Genomic DNA, 16218 nt, shown 5'->3' with positions numbered 1-16218 from the left:
AATCCCTCAGATCCCAGAAGCTGACACACTATGTTGTGCGTCCGAGGCCTGCGGCTAGCTGGCTGCCTGGCTCTGGCTGCCCTGGTTAGCCTGGTACACAGTCAGCATGGTAAGGGACCCTCGGAGGCCTGGGCATGATGGAGGATGTGGGATAGGCCTGTGAGTTGGGATTTCCTGGCTAAGACCAGAGAACACAGGGACAGTCCCCAGGTAGACCTCAGACAAGAATGTCCAGCTTTGAGGAGTCGGGTGAATGGGGCAGGAAGGGGTCCCTCTTCTCCCTTCCAGAATGGCGAGTGGGATGGGGCAACTCACAGATTATGTTCAGTGGCCTTCTGGGTACTTCTGCATTCTCTGTCCCTTCTTGGAAGCCAGCTAGGGTAGGCCAGGCTTGCTTCCTACCCCTAATGGCTAAGATAGCCAGACTTCTCCCACCACCTCCCCCCCCTCCCCCGCAGTGTTCCTGGCCCCTCAGCAAGCACTGTCGCTGCTCCAGCGTGTCCGGAGAGCCAACAGTGGCTACCTGGAGGAGCTAAGGAAGGGCAACTTGGAGCGGGAGTGTGTGGAGGAGCAGTGCAGCTATGAGGAGGCCTTCGAGGCCCTGGAGTCTCCCAGTGCCACGGTGAGCCCCACACTGGCCCCACACTGGCCGCTGGGAGGAAGGGCAGGTGGGTGAGGCAAAGGCCTGGACTCCCTCAGCAGCGGATTGCTAGGACCACAGGAGACATCAGCCTCCACCCCGCGCCCATTCTGACCCTCATCTCACTGGGCTGTAAGATGGGTACCCCAAATCTGTCTTGGCAACTTTAGGCCTGGGGAGCGCTTCAGCTTTAGCAGTGGGTTCTATTGTGACTATCTGCCTTGGTGCTACCTTAAGCCTCTCCGCCATGTCTGTGTTCCCTTGTGGTTTGCCCACTTCTCTTGTCTTCTCCAGCTTGGAGGAGACCCCGTTCAGTCATATGTGCTAGGGGACTCTCTCTTCATATTCTCTACTTTTGGAAGTCAAAGTGGGGGACTAAAGCTGGCTGAGGCGGTGAGGGAAGGGCATAGTTAATGCCTATGAACAGGAGCTTTGCAGAGCTCCCTCCCACTGGAGACTCACCCCAGCCCTTGCCTTGCAGGATGAATTCTGGGCCAAGTACAGTGGTGAGTGACCAGTAGGGTTTGCCCCTGGAAGGGAGGCTAGAGACCTTCTGGCAGGATTTTCTGCTGCATAACTCCCCCACACCTCCACTTCTCTGCCTCCCTCATCTGTTACCCCGCTTCTAGTCACCTCATCACCTGTCCCCACGGCAACAGCAAGTGTTTCTGCTTTTTTCCCAGTTTGTGATTCAGTGAGGAAAACTCGAGACACTTTCATGGACTGTCTGAAAGGTGAGGGGCAGAGTTAGGGTGGGTGGATGGTGGGGAAGCCTGAGAGAAAAGGAAAATTCGTGACTGGTTACTAGCCAGGGCTGAAGCGGCGCCTCTAGTGCCCGCCGTTGCCTCTTTGTTCTGTGGTCAAGGATGTGTCTGGCACTCAGCTAGGCTGTTGCAGGAATGAATTAGTTAGTCTGGGGCCTTGCTTTTAAGGCCTGGCCACCCTGTGTCACAGCTCTGTCTTGTTCATTCATTTTTCAAAACTTTTTCTTTTTTTTTTCCCCTTCCTTCCTTCCTTCCTTCCTTCCTTCCTTCCTTCCTGTCTTTCTTTTTGTGTGTGTGTGGTTTTTTGAGACAGGGTTTTTCTGTGTAACAGCCCTAGCTGTCCTAGAACTAGCTCTTATAGACCAGGCTGGCCTTGAACTCACAGAGATCCACCTGCCTCTGCCTCCCAAGTGCGTTAAAGGCAAGTGCCACCACCGCTGGGCTTTGTTTTGTTTTTGAGACAGGACTCCCCTAGCCCAGGGTGGCTTTGAACTGGATGCTGAGGATGACCCTGAACTCCTCTCTCCAGCCCTGGGTTACAGGCGAGTGCTGGCTTCCGTTCTCCAGCCATGCTAATGATTCCCCACTGCCCACAGCTCTCAGTCAGGAAAGCTTTGCACGTCTGGCCTTGGTTTCTCTTCTATTCTCCCAAGCCCTCTTTTAGACAGAAAGCTGGTCAGGGACCCTCCTGCTGCTCTGCTAGCGTCAGAGTCAGTAAACGTGTCACGATGTCCCTGGAGCAACCAACACCGCCCGCTGGGAACCCTGTCCTTCAGGGACTTCTCAGAGCCTTCAGAGAGCGGCCTCCCTGCACAACGCTCTGAAACCATGTTCAGTCTAACAATGGGCTCCACTAGCGCCAGGGAACTCTTTCTTTTTTCAAAGATTTATTTATTTATTATGTATACAACATTCTGCCTCCATGTATGCCTGCAGGCCATAAGAGGGCACCAGATCTCATTACAGATGGTTGTGAGCCACCATGTGGTTGCTGGGAATTGAACTCAGGACCTTTGGAAGAGCATCTCTCCAGCCCCAGCCAGGGAACTCCTTAAGCATCATAGTTTCCTTCTTTCTTTTCTTCCTTCCTTCCTTAAGTCAGGATCTCATGTGGCCTAGGCTGGCTTTGAACTCCTGTTCTGCCACCCCCTGTAGCCTTGGTTGTCTTGGAACTTGCTGCATAGACCATGCTGGCCTGAAACTCACAGAGATCCGCCTGCCTCTGCCTCCAGAGTGCTGGGATTAAAGGCATGTGCACTGCCACGATTAGACTCATCTTTTTATTTTATATGATTTTATATGTATGGGTGTTTGCCTGCATGTACATCTGTGTACCATTTATGTGTCCTGGTACCTGCAGAGGTCAGAAGAGGGCAGTCCCCTGGAACTGGATTTAGTGACCTTGTATGCTGCCATGTGGGTGGTGGGAATTGAACCCAAGTCCTCTGGAAGAGCAGCCAGTGCTCTTAACCACTGAGCCACCTCTCCAGGCCTCATATTTTCATTGCTTACTCAAAAAAAAAATATTGTACTAAGCCTTCGGTGTGTGTCATGCACTGTGCTGGGATTGGGCGCTGGGGGTTTCTTCTTGTAGATAGCATCTAAGTGTAGATGAGCTGGCCTGGAGCTCGCAATCTTGTTCAGCTGGCTGAGTACTAGGGTTATAGGGAGGTGCTGGGGACTCTGAGAGCATACATTAGTCCTCAGAACAGAGATAACAAATATTGAGGGACTCTTGGTAAAGCCGGAGAGAGCAGAGAGACAGTCAGTGCCAACAGAGTCAGAGGTAGCACACCAGAAGAGCTGTGCCTAGCTTTGTGGGGATGAGTTGGTGAACAAATCTGAGAGAATTCTAAGTGTGGAAACTGTATGCAAAGCCTACGATAACAGAGGCAGGGAGACTGTCTGTCATGATTGTCCAGTGGCTGTTGTGGAGTAAACAGGCCTACTACAAAGGCGCAAAAGGCACGTGGGTTACCAGTGGTGGACTAGAAGGAGTCTGGGACAGGGAGGTAGACAAAATATTCATAGAAGGTCTGGAGAAAGTCCTCGGTCCGCTGCGGCAGACTCAGGTGTGTGTTTCCGCAGGTCGCTGTGCTATGGATCTGGGGACAAACTACATTGGGAATGTGAGTGTCACCCACTCCGGGATCGAGTGCCAATTATGGCGGAGCCGCTACCCACACAAGCCTGAGTGAGTGCTGGGCAGGCCTGTCTCTTCACAGGCCAGGAGGGGAAGCCGGACACGGAAGGTCCCTGAGCTCCCTTCTCTTCCAGCATCAACTTCACCACACATCCTGGGGCCAACCTGCAGGAGAATTTCTGCCGCAATCCGGATAGCAGCACCCAGGGACCCTGGTGCTACACCACAGACCCCACCGTGCGGAGAGAAGAATGTAGTGTTCCTGTCTGCGGTGAGCTGGGCCCGAAGCAGGCCAGGCCAAGGCCTAGAGTTCTTCAAAAGGCCTGGCAATCTTGAAAGAGCTTCACAATGCTGACCACCTTCAGAGCAAGGGGGAGGAGTCAAAGTGAATGGGCCTCTAGGCCAGGGCATTTGGGAGACCTGGGCAGGCTGCCTGTCACCTCCTCTTCTCCCTCCCAGTCTTGGTTCCCTCACACTCCAGGCTGTGGTTGTGTCCTGCCAGGCACTCTCATCGCTGCAGTCACACTTCCTTTGCGAACATCACAGAGTGAGCACATTAGGCTTTGCCCTGGGTGGCTGCTGGGACCCCTCCCGTGGGTATCTAGTCTAGCCACAATAGTGCAGACACCTTGCCTGAGGGGCATACCGCAGCAAGTGTGTATGTCTTATACCGCTGAGGCACGGCGAGGTGCTCTGAGGTTCACTCTCCCGGGTGTGTGACTGGGCCCGCTTGTCCGACCGTCCCCGGACCCCCGCTCGAGTGACAGGCTCAGCTGAACCCCACTCCTTGCTCCACTGTACCCACATTGGGGTTGATAGCTCCTTGAGGAAGTCCCTCCCATGCATGGTGATGGGAAAGTGCAAACAATGAACAGAGATGCAGTTTGGAGGCCTCAGAGCTGGCGGCCGGTCCTGCCTGCCTTCCATGGTAGGACCGACTGTGGCCATCCATCGAATGTCCGTGTGAATATAAGCAGAGTGCCGAATTCTGGGGACGTGGTTTAGTTGTACAGCGTTTGGCTAGGATGCACAAGGCCCTGGGTTCAAAACCCTTACCGAAAAAAAAAAAAAGAGAGAGAGACTGGCTTGGCAGTGCAGATCTATAATTCCAGCTACTGGAGAGGCAGGGGACAGAAGGGTCAAAAGTTCAAGCCTTGGGCTGGAGACACATGGCTCAGCAGTTAAGAGATTTGCTTCTCTTGCAGAAGACCACAAATCACTTCCCAGCGTCCATGTTGGGGGGCTCACAACTACTTGTAACTCCAGCTCCAAGGGATCCAAAAGAGTTTTGGCCTACACACAAACACACACACACAACACACACACACACACACACACATACACACACACACACCCCAAGACATGAATAAAAATAAAAAAGATAAACCTTTGTTCCAAAAGTTCAAGGCCAGCCTAGCAACTTTGTGTCTCAAAATAAAGAAAAACCAGGAGTAGGGTCTTTAACTCAGTGATAGAGAACATCCCTTCCCTAGCTGCAGGTTCCTTGTCAGCGATGTTCCATCCAAGGCAGGTCTTAAAGCAAATCACCAATGCTTTTAAGTGATCTTAACAAAACAGCCGCCTAGACTCTACCTCTATCACACTTGCGGGAAATACATTGTAGGCCCGCTGAAATTGACCTGTCTACACAGTCATCCCTAGTAGACCCAACAACACAAAACCTTAACCTGGAGTGGTGGCACACACCTATAATCCCAGCACTTGGGAGGCAGAGGCAGGCAGAGGCAGGCAGAGCTCTGAGTTCAAGACCAGCCTGTCTACAGAAAGCATTCTGGGAGTGTCAGGATTAAAGGCTTGCGCCACCACGCCCGGCTTGTCCTGTGTATTTTAACAGTCTCCTCTCAAATGTTGGGGAAGTTATGCATGTGTGGCCTATTGAGGGGGGATTGCTGAGGCTGGGGGTGTTTAAGCTGTCTCAAGTCACACAGGTGGAATCCACAAGGATAGGGGTTCAAATCTTCCTCGGGTCTGCGAGTGTTCCCCCAATTTTGGCTTCTGTGTCCTTCTGCACCAGGCCAGGAGGGCCGTACAACTGTGGAGATGGTTCCCCGCTCTGGAGGTTCCAAGGGGAACCTGTCACCTCCACTGGAGCAATGTGTCCCTGAGCGCGGCCGGCTGTACCAGGGGAATTTGGCTGTAACAACACTTGGGTCCCCCTGCCTGGCCTGGGCCAGCTCACCAGCCAAGGGCCTGAGCAAGTTCCAGGACTTCGACCCGGAGGTGAAACTCGTGGAAAACTTCTGCCGCAACCCTGATGGGGATGAGGAGGGCGTGTGGTGCTACGTTGCCGGGCAGCCTGGCGACTTTGAATACTGCAGCCTCAACTACTGTGGTGAGAGAGCTCAGGGGCAGAGGACAACTGGGTTCATTAGCGCCTTGCAGAAACCTGGCGAGGGGTAGGTCTTGTTCTCATTTCATAGTTGAGTAGAGGGAGGTCCTGAGAGGCCGTTGCCTGCCTGGAATACCTAGGCTCGTAATCTCGGAGTCAAACACCCTCCAAGGCCCGCGGTGGCTTGGGAAGGTCTAAGGTCCCAACGCTTTTCAGAGGAGGCGGTGGGAGAGGAGATCCAGGACGAGGAGGAGTCCATCGGGGGGCGCACCACGGATGCGGAGTTCCACACCTTCTTCGATGAGAAGACCTTCGGCTTGGGCGAGGCAGGTGAGGCAGGCGCGTGTCCGTGGGACACAGGGCTGGATAGCATGGTGGACCCCTCACCATTGGCCTTGCTCTGCAGACTGTGGCCTTCGGCCTCTGTTCGAGAAGAAGTCGCAGAAAGACAAAACGGAAAAGGAACTTCTTGACTCTTACATAGATGGGCGCATCGTGGAGGGCTGGGACGCTGAGATGGGTATCGCCCCCTGGTGCGTCCTGGACTGAGCTGCCGGCCAGTGGAAGGCCTGCCCACCCACAGCAAGGACCTGGCGCTCACAAGCTCTGGCTCCACAGATGCCCTGGAGCAGCTCTGTCTCACTATCTCATAGTTTTTCTTTTCTCTCTTTTCTTTTTTTTGGGGGGGGTGGGGTGGGGTGGGGTGGGGGCAGGGTCTCCTGTAGCCGAGGCTGACCTTGAATTTCTGGTCCACCTTATTTCCACCTCCCAAGTGCCACCATCCTAGCCCAGCAAGTCTTAGTCTAGCCCCCTTTTCCACCTCCAAGGCTGCCTAAAGACCCAGGCCCCAGCTCCTAAAGCTCACTACTTCCCCTGTAGGCAGGTGATGCTCTTCCGGAAGAGTCCCCAAGAACTGCTGTGTGGGGCCAGCCTTATCAGTGACCGGTGGGTCCTCACTGCTGCCCACTGCCTTCTGTACCCACCCTGGGACAAGAACTTCACCGAGAATGACCTTCTGGTACGCATTGGCAAGCATTCCCGCACCAGGTATGATGTTCATGGCTGATGGTGACTGGCTGGGATCTGCGGGTCCGTTAGGTGAGATGTGGCTGTGTAGCTCTACTGGGAAAGTGAGAAAGCCCATTTGACCATGCCCAGACCACTCCAGACACTAGAACCTGGTGCCACTTTAAATTGCGACTCTTTGAACAGTACATGTGCCCATCTTGTGCTGGCCTGCGTGGCTCAAAAGCCCCATGTAGATATTGGACTAGGAGGAAGCTGCCAGAGGGCTGCTAAGGAAGGGGTCATCCTGCCTTCCAGACTCTGAGGGCAGACTGTGACCTTCCTCAGAGGGCTGAGTGTTCTCACTGGCGGGCCTACAGCTCTTGGCCTTTCTGTTGGGGTCTGCACAGGTATGAGAGGAACATTGAAAAGATCTCCATGCTGGAAAAGATCTACATCCACCCCAGATACAATTGGCGGGAGAACCTGGACCGTGACATCGCCCTGCTGAAGCTCAAGAAACCCGTACCGTTTAGCGACTATATTCACCCTGTGTGCCTGCCAGACAAGCAGACAGCAGCCAGGTCAGCACCAGGGCCTCGGCTCTGATTCTATCTGGGTTCTGGACCTTGGGACCTGGCACACATTTGTAGGCTGCAGATTCATGGTCTGAATGCAAACGTCCTTTTATTTGCTAGATTTTTTTTTTTTTTTTTAAATTTATTTATTATGTATACAGTATTTTCAGTATTCTGTCTGCATGTATGTCTGCAGGCCAGAAGAGGGGACCAGATCTCACTACAGATGGTTGTGAGCCACCATGTGGTTGCTGGGAATTGAACTCAGGACCTTCGGAAGAGCTGTCTGTGTGTATGTCTGCAGGCCAGAAGAGGGCACCAGACCTTATTACAGATGGTTGTGAGCGACCATGTGGTTGCTGGGAATTGAACTCAGGACCTTTGGAAGAGCAAGCAATGCTCTTAACCACTGAGCCATCTCTCCAGCCCCTCTTTGCTAGATTTTTAAGTGTTGGTCTCTGGGAAATAGAGTTGGCAATCAGGAGGCTTCTGGATGCTGTCAGAGCCAATTCTCATGGGGTCCCTCTCTTTCCCTGAAGCTTGCTCCAGGCTGGGTATAAAGGGCGGGTGACAGGCTGGGGCAACCTTCGGGAGACGTGGACAACCAGCATCAGCGAGATTCAGCCCAGCGTCCTGCAGGTGGTAAACCTGCCCATTGTCGAGCGGCCCGTGTGCAAGGCTTCCACCCGGATCCGCATCACTGACAACATGTTCTGTGCTGGTAAGCCTCAGGTCTCAGGCCAGGATAACAGGGACAGGGGCTGGAGACTTGGGACGTGCTATGGGTACAGGCCTGGGCACTTACAAGTCAGATGATTCCAGGCAAGTGGCCTACCTTTGACGGCCAAAGGAAGGTAAAAGTTCCCACGCTGTGAGGTGTGAGGATAGGGAGAGTGTGTTGGCCTGTGGCCATTAATTCCTGCTCAATATATGTACTTCAGCGGAGGTACTGGGTAGGGAAAGGGCATTCATCCAGCCACTCAACACAGTTCTTGAATCCCTATTGTGTCCAAGACAGCAGATGAGGGTGCACAGCATAGGCCCAAATAGATGGTCCTGAGGATGCTTCCTTCCTAGAAGGGGGCATGCCAGCCGAGAGCATCAGTTCTTGATAACAGCTCTGAAGAGGAGAGGACAAAGTCAGACAAATACAGGGGTCAGAGAGGGTTGCAGAGGCCTTTCTCAAGAAGGTGGAGGCTAAGCAGAGACTGGAAGAAGTGAACGGAGAGTCGGACACAGACGGGGGTGTATGATCCTGGCTTTAGGGCAGATGCAGGTACAAGGGTCCTGAGGTGCAGCAGGGAGGTAGGTGGGGTTGGAGTTCTGTAAACCCAGCAATCCTCCGGCACGAGGTTAGAGAAGCCAGGTGTAGTGGTGTACATCTGTAATCTCAGCACTCAGTGAGTGGAGGCAGGTGAATTATAGTCAGCTTGGGGTTCACTTGGGCCACAGTAGACCTTGTTTCATAAAAACAAGCAAACAGCTGGGCATGGTGGTTCACACCTTTAATCCCAGCACTCTGGAGGTGAGGCAAGGACGATCTCTTGTGAGTTCAAGGATAGCCTGGTCTACATAAAAGTTACATATGGGACAGACAGGGCTACACAGAGGGACCCTGTCTCAAACAAAACAAACAAAATCCAAGTAAACAAATAAGAGTTTATGGGTATTTTTATTGGAATTGTATTACGTTCACAAAACATCTTTTTAATGTTGAGTATAATTCCATTCAAATAAGGACCAGAATGTTGGCTCACTCCAGTGCTGTGGGAACTGCTCCTGTCTCAGATCTACCTGCTCTGCTGTCTTTCTGAAATGCTGGGGTGTCTGTGATCTTTTTGCTCTGTGGCACCTTACTTTATAGATTTGTGTTTCATCTCATTCTCTTCCAGTTGCACAAAGACTAGTTAGGGATTTGACTTGTTAAATAATTAGACCTATTGCTTGTCTCTAGGTGGTGGCACACGCCTTTAATCCCAGCACTTGGGAGGCAGAGGCAGGTGGATCTTAGTTGAGTTCGAGCCTAAATCTAGGACAGCCAGGGCTACACAGGGAAACCCTGTTTCAACCCCACCACCACCAAAAAAAAAAAAGAAAAGAAAAAAATTATTTTTCTGTAATATTAATTCCTACTCTAATCTTTTATAAGGTCGTGTGTGTGTGAGAGAGAGAGTGTGGGTTCACACGTGTGTGAATGTGTGGAGTTGGGTGTCACCAGCGGCTCTTCACAGTGTGTGTGTGTGTGTGTGTGTGTATGTGTGTGAGAGAGAGTGTGGGTTCACACGTGTGTGAATGGGTGGAGTCGGGTGTCACCAGCGGCTCGTCACAGTGTGTGTGTGAGAGAGTGTGTGTGTTCACATGTGTGTGAATGTGTGGAGTCGGGTGTCACCAGCGGCTCTTCACAGTGTGTGTGTGTGTGAGAGAGAGAGAGTGTGGGTTCACACATGTGTGTGAATTTGTGTGGAGTCGGGTGTCACCAGCGGCTCGTCACATGTATTTATGTCCTGAGTTTCACTATGTATTCTTGACTGACAGGCTGGCATAAAACAGAGATTTACCTGTGCCTATATTAAAGTCATTTGGCTTTGAGCTGTTAGTAGATATATATTTTTAAAAGATGATTTATTATGTATGCAGTGTTCTGCCTGCATGTAAGTCTGTAGGCCAGAAGGGGGCACCAGATCTCACTATAGATGGGAATTGAACTCAGGACCTCTGGAAGTGCTCCAGCCTCTGAGCCATCTCTGCAGCTGTTTAGCAGATATTTAACAAAACAAAAAACTTTATTTTTCTGAAATAGGATTTTACTGTATAGTTTAGGTTGGCCCCCTGCCTAAGCTGCCTCGGGGCATCGCATACCCGGCTCACTTTTTCTTTGAAAACTTTTATTACTGTGGTGCTGCAGACTGAGCCCAGGGTTTTGAGGCAGACAGCTGCCCCACCACTAAACTACATCCCAGGGAACATTCTTAAGACCTGGGGTTTAAGGGTTCCTTTGCATTTGGGATGTTAATGAGTTTTGTCACTGTGATGAAGACTGTAATTTTCCTACTTTATGAAATAAGTTTTTATTAACTCATTATCATGTAATTATCGTATTTTATTTGCTCTGCTACTTCCCCTGTGTAATCTTTGCTTTTAAAGGTTCTGTATTTAGGAGCTGGCATTTTGCTCTAGTGCCTATCTTATCTTTGGTCTTACACTTTTTCAATACGCCTTCCTTCCTCCTTCCTTTTTCCCACTATCTGCTTTGTCTTTCTTTTGACACAGGGTCCCTCAAGTAACCAATCCACTATTCAGTTAGTGACCTTGAACTTGTGCTGCTCTTGCGTTCTCAATCCTGCCCACTCAGTGCTAGGATTACAGGCATGTGCCATAATGCCTAGTTTAGTTCGTGTGGTGCTGGAGTCATGGCTCATGCATGCCGCACACTGCTCTCCTACACTGTATAGCAGCGCAGGCTCATCATGCTGCACAACTGCTCTCCTACACTGTATAGCAGCGCAGGCTCATCATGCTGCACAACTGCTCTCCTACACTGTATAGCGCAGGCTCATCATGCTGCACAACTGCTCTCCTACACTGTATAGCAGCGCAGGCTCATCATGCTGCACAACTGCTCTCCTACACTGTACAGCGCAGGCTCATCATGGCTGCACAACTGCTCTCCTACACTGTATAGCGCAGGCTCATCATGCTGCACAACTGCTCTCCTACACTGTATAGCGCAGGCTCATCATGCTGCACAACTGCTCTCCTACACTGTATAGCGCAGGCTCATCATGCTGCACAATTGCTCTCCTACACTGTATAGCGCAGGCTCATCATGGCTCATCATGGCTGCACAACTGCTCTCCTACACTGTATAGAGCAGGCTCATCATGCCGCACAATTGCTCTCTTACACTGTACAGTGCAGGCTCATTATGCTGCACAACTGCTCTCCTACACTGTACAGCGCAGGCTCATCATGGCTCATCATGGCCGCACAACTGCTCTCCTACACTGTATAGCGCAGGCTCATCATGGCCGCACAACTGCTCTCCTACACTGTACAGCGCAGGCTCATCATGGCTCATCATGGCCGCACAACTGCTCTCCTACACTGTACAGTGCAGGCTCATTATGCTGCACAACTGCTCTCCTACACTGTACAGCGCAGGCTCATCATGGCTCATCATGGCCGCACAACTGCTCTCCTACACTGTATAGTGCAGGCTCATCATGGCTGCACAACTGCTCTCCTACACTGTATAGCGCAGGCTCATCATGGCTCATCATGCTGCACACTGTACAGTGCAGGCTCATCATGGATTTCTACTTCCACCTCAGCCTCCTGACTGCAGGTGGGCACAACCATACTCAACCATTTTAACCTCATACTTTTCACCTTTCTCCACTTTTTTTTTTCCATTTCGTTTTTGTCTTTTGAGTCTCATGCACCCCAGGCCAGCCTCAAAATCACCATGCAGCTGAGGCTAATTTTAAGTGGAAATGGCTCCCCTTTCCTTTAATCTTTCAATTCTTGACTCTATAAGCATACACCATGACATCTGATTTTTTCACTTTTAATTTTTACATTTATGAGTTCAAGGTGGATTTTTTTTTGAGAATTCTTTTTCTTTGAGACAGGGTTTCTGTGTTCTCCCTGTGTCCTCCAGGCTGTCCTGTGTCCTGTGTGTCCTCCTGGCTGTCCTGTGTCCTGTGTGTCCTCCAGGCTGTCCTGTGTCCCGTGTGTCCTCCTGGCTGTCCTGTGTCCCGTGTGTCCTCCTGGCTGTCCTGTGTCCCGTGTGTCCTCCTGGCTGTCCTGTGTCCCGTGTGTCCTCCTGGCTGTCCTGTGTCCCGTGTGTCCTCCTGGCTGTCCTGTGTCCCGTGTGTCCTTCTGGCTGTCCTGTGTCCCGTGTGTCCTCCTGGCTGTCCTGTGTCCCGTGTGTCCTCCTGGCTGTCCTGTGTCCTGTGTGTACTCCAGGCTGTCCTATGTCCCGTGTGTACTCCAGGCTGTCCTGGAACTCGATCTGTAGATGAGACTGGCCACAAACTCAGAGATCTGCCTGCTTCTGCCTCCTTTTAGGATTAAAGAGTGTACCACTGCCGCCAGGCTCTTGAGGATATTCCATTCAGATAGTTTTGTAGTTGATTGAGGGTGTCTTCCTAGCTAAGGTCTTCTGGTTTCCTAAGGTGTCTTCCTCTGGTAAGTTTCCAGTGCTTGTGCATAGTTCTGAGATTACTAATTTGTGTCCACTGAAGGATTTATTTCCATCTCATCCTGCATGTGGTTCAGATTATATATGCAATTCAGTTCACTAAGTTGAGGTTTGGGTGTATCTGTAGTCTACTTAAATTTGAAGGTATGGTTTGAGGGTACAGGAGGAGGGGTTTGGTGGTATCTATGGCTTGGCCATAGTGGAAATGGTGAGAAATGGCCAGAGTTTGGAAAACCTTGATGATCAGAGCCAACAAGTTTGCTGAAAGATTAGATACCTGGGCTGAGGAAAAGAGTCAAGATAATCATTTTGGGCTGACTCCTGAACCCTGTTGTTCTTCCTCAAGGTTTCAAGGTGAATGACACCAAGAGAGGAGATGCTTGTGAAGGTGACAGTGGGGGACCTTTTGTCATGAAAGTAAGCTCTGTAGGCCAGGGGCTGCTGTAGGGAAGGTTGGGGGCCAGGAACTTGTTTTCAGGAACAGCCTGGACCTGACTACTGGAATCCCCCCTTTCTTCCTCAGAGCCACTATAACAACCGCTGGTATCAAATGGGCATTGTCTCATGGGGTGAAGGCTGTGACCGGAATGGGAAATATGGCTTCTACACACATGTGTTCCGCCTGAAAAAGTGGATACAGAAAGTCATTGATCGATTTGGGTAGACGTGTGTGTGGGGGTACCCACAATATGGGATCCTCATGCAAAAATCACAAAAAAAACATCAAAATATTTTTGTGGTTTGTTTCTGTTCTCAATAAAAGTGACTGTTAGTTAAGTCTCAGTGTGCCCAGGCTGTTGGTGGGCAACTCTCTGGACTGGACAGACGGAGCTGCACATGGCACATACACATAAGGCCTGGACAGAGAAAGGCCAAAAATCCACTATTTGTTTGGACCCTGGGCTGATGTCTCAGCTGGTCTTCGTTCTACACTGGAATCTTCAGGAGATACTGAGGCCAGTGAAGAAATACCTCAGAAGCAGGACCAATCAACAAAGTTGCCAGAGAAAAGAGGGGGCAAACAGGCAAAAAGCAAGTTTTTTTCTTCCAGGTTCTTTTATGCAGGCTGGGCCAGAAGGCAAGGCTCAGATTTAGGGGGTGGGACTTACCCATTCCAAATTCCAAATGATCCAGTCAAGAACATTTCTCTTCCAGGACATCCACGGCTACACAAAGAAACCCTGTTTCAAAACATTCTCACCCCCCCCCCCAAATTTTTCCCACAGGCGTGTCTATCTGCTTGTGTTTTAGTTGACTGCATATGACAACCAAGATTTTAGTAATCCTATCTGACATCCTTCATCATTTCATCAAAATGGTACAGATATGCCCCCAAGAGGCTCAATGATTAACTACTTAAATTCATTCCATCTTCATGTGTGTGAGTGCATGCTTGAGACAAGGTCTCAGTATGTAGCTCTGGCTCTGCTGGAACTCATGATGTAGACCAGACTTGCCTTGAACTCAGAGAGATTATCCTGCCTTTACATCTCCAACGTGTGTGTGTGTGTGTGTGTGTGTGTGTGTGTGTGTGTGTGTGAGAGAGAGAGAGAGAGAGAGAGAGAGAGAGAGACAGACAGACAGACAGAGAGACAGAGAGGGAGGAAGTTCTCCTGGTTTCTCCTTATACAGCACTTATCAGATTAGAGCAATTTGTAGTAAGGAGGGGAAAGAATGTTTAAATTTACAGACTTTGGACAAATTTAAGTCTTAAAATTGTGGAGATGGCCTGTCACACAACACATCTTCAAGGTCACTGTTAAAGAGTCCTATCTATATAGCATTAAAGTCCTATTCCCACTGGGGACATTTACGTGTAAGTGGTGGCACTGCAGCCTCTGACATTTGATAGGAAATTTTGGCTGATGTGAAATTTGTTGACACTGCAGAACTGTAGTGAGAAGATGCATGCATCGCTGAGCTTCAAGGCAAGAACGGAGCCTGAACATCTGTCTGCTTTAGGTGCTGACAGAAGTAGGGCAAGGGGTTCTGGTCAACCAACATACATGGCTTAGTGGGAGGGCCAGGGACAGCCTGGTCTACACAGTACCATGTTAAAGTGAGCCAGGGCATGGTGCGACCCGGTCTTGATAAACAAGCAAAAGCTGGAGGCTGGAAAGATGGCTCAGCCATTAAGAGCATTGCCTGCTCTTCCAAAGGTCCTGAGTTCAATTCCCAGCAACCACATGGTGGCTCACAACCATCTACAATGAGGTCTGGTGCCCTCTTCTGGCCTTCAGGCATACATGCAGACAGAATATTGTATACATAATAGATAGATAGATAGATAGATAGATAGATAGATAGATAGACAGACAAAAGCCAAAGGTGGAAGGACCTCTATCATTATCCCGACCCCCCAAGCCCTTCTCCCTTCTCTGTCTGCTGAGTCTCCTTGTATAGTTTATGGCTAGTCACGTGAGATCAGCCTGCCAAATGCTAGGATTATGGCTATATAGGCATTTGCCACCATTGTATTGGTTTTTCATATTTGATGCAAAAGGGAATAGAGAATGAAGAGTTTCTTGCTTATTCTGTGATTCCGGTTGACTGGAAAGCCGGACAAAAACAGGCACAGGTTCTCAGTGACAGTATCTCAGCTACTCTGGGCTTTACGGGGAAGGGTTAAGGATTAGCTTGGCTTGGTGGAGAGGGAGAGGCAGAGGCAGATAGAACTCTACAGTTTCAGGTCAGTCAGGGCTACATGGTGCAACAGTTTCAAAACAAATCTGTAATACTCAGAGCACTCTCAACACCACTGTGGGGATATATAAACTTACACTTAGTTTTCAGTTGAATGGTGCCCGTTCTAGACCCCACTTTCCACAACAATGTCCTCCTTCCCTGCTGTGAACACTTACCACTCCATGCTCCCCTATAAAGCAAGTTTAATTTCAGGCAGTCTTGGGCTCACCAGAAAATGGTGACTGGAACCAATGCAGGGTTCACCTGATGGAAAAAAATCCAGATTCATTTTCCTTCCATTTTTCATTGTGTGGAATGCCAGCTGAGTAGGAGCTGTCCTGGAGCCTGCCTGGAGTCTCCACAGAACCCAGAACCTCTTCGTCCTGAAGTAGCTTTCTAACTACAGAGGGACTCTGCAGTTCACATTCTGTCCTCAACCCAAGTATAAAGCAATTAATTAGTTGGGACTGAAGGCAGGAAAGCAGCAAGCTGTCCAGATCTACCAGGGAACCCAGTTCCCTTGGTGTGGGAACTGTTGGCTCGAGTTGAGCTTGAAAGCGATCTCATGTCATCAGGCAGCAAAGCAGTAGGACGCTGTTTCTCCATCAGCTGGAGATGACCAGACTTCAAAACAAGGAGGGACAGAAAAGCTTCCTCTGTTCCTTGGGTCTGCATGTGGACAGCAGGCCAGCAAGTATTCTCTTCCCAAGGAGCTACAGCCCCAACCCATGAGTTAAGAAAAAGTGTACCTCAGCAGGTCATGACAAACCCTCTTCTACCCAGCTTTCCTTAAACAGGTGACAGAAAAAGTCCCCAGCACTCCCAGACATGGAGCTTCTTGGGAAATAGG

At 50.4% G+C, this 16218-nt stretch overlaps 1 protein-coding gene across 1 annotated transcript; it reads left to right on the top strand.

Annotated features, from left to right (window-relative positions):
* F2 (coagulation factor II, thrombin) lies at positions 1 to 13460 on the top strand. The gene is made up of 14 exons (XM_041637650.1): positions 1 to 109; positions 459 to 622; positions 1122 to 1146; positions 1324 to 1374; positions 3493 to 3598; positions 3682 to 3818; positions 5583 to 5900; positions 6114 to 6227; positions 6304 to 6430; positions 6777 to 6944; positions 7313 to 7486; positions 8020 to 8201; positions 13030 to 13100; positions 13207 to 13460. Exons 1-14 carry the CDS (start codon positions 31 to 33, stop codon positions 13345 to 13347), a joined length of 1857 nt encoding a protein of 618 aa, XP_041493584.1. The 5' UTR covers positions 1 to 30; the 3' UTR covers positions 13348 to 13460.
* Positions 13461 to 16218: the final 2758 nt, after the last annotated feature.

This window comes from Microtus oregoni, unplaced genomic scaffold, assembly GCF_018167655.1.
Source record: "Microtus oregoni isolate MIOR12 unplaced genomic scaffold, Mior012 000053F_ref0000044, whole genome shotgun sequence".
NCBI lineage: Eukaryota > Metazoa > Chordata > Mammalia > Rodentia > Cricetidae > Microtus > Microtus oregoni.
Note: the sequence above shows the minus strand (reverse complement) of the source record. Positions and strands in the feature narration are given on the sequence as shown.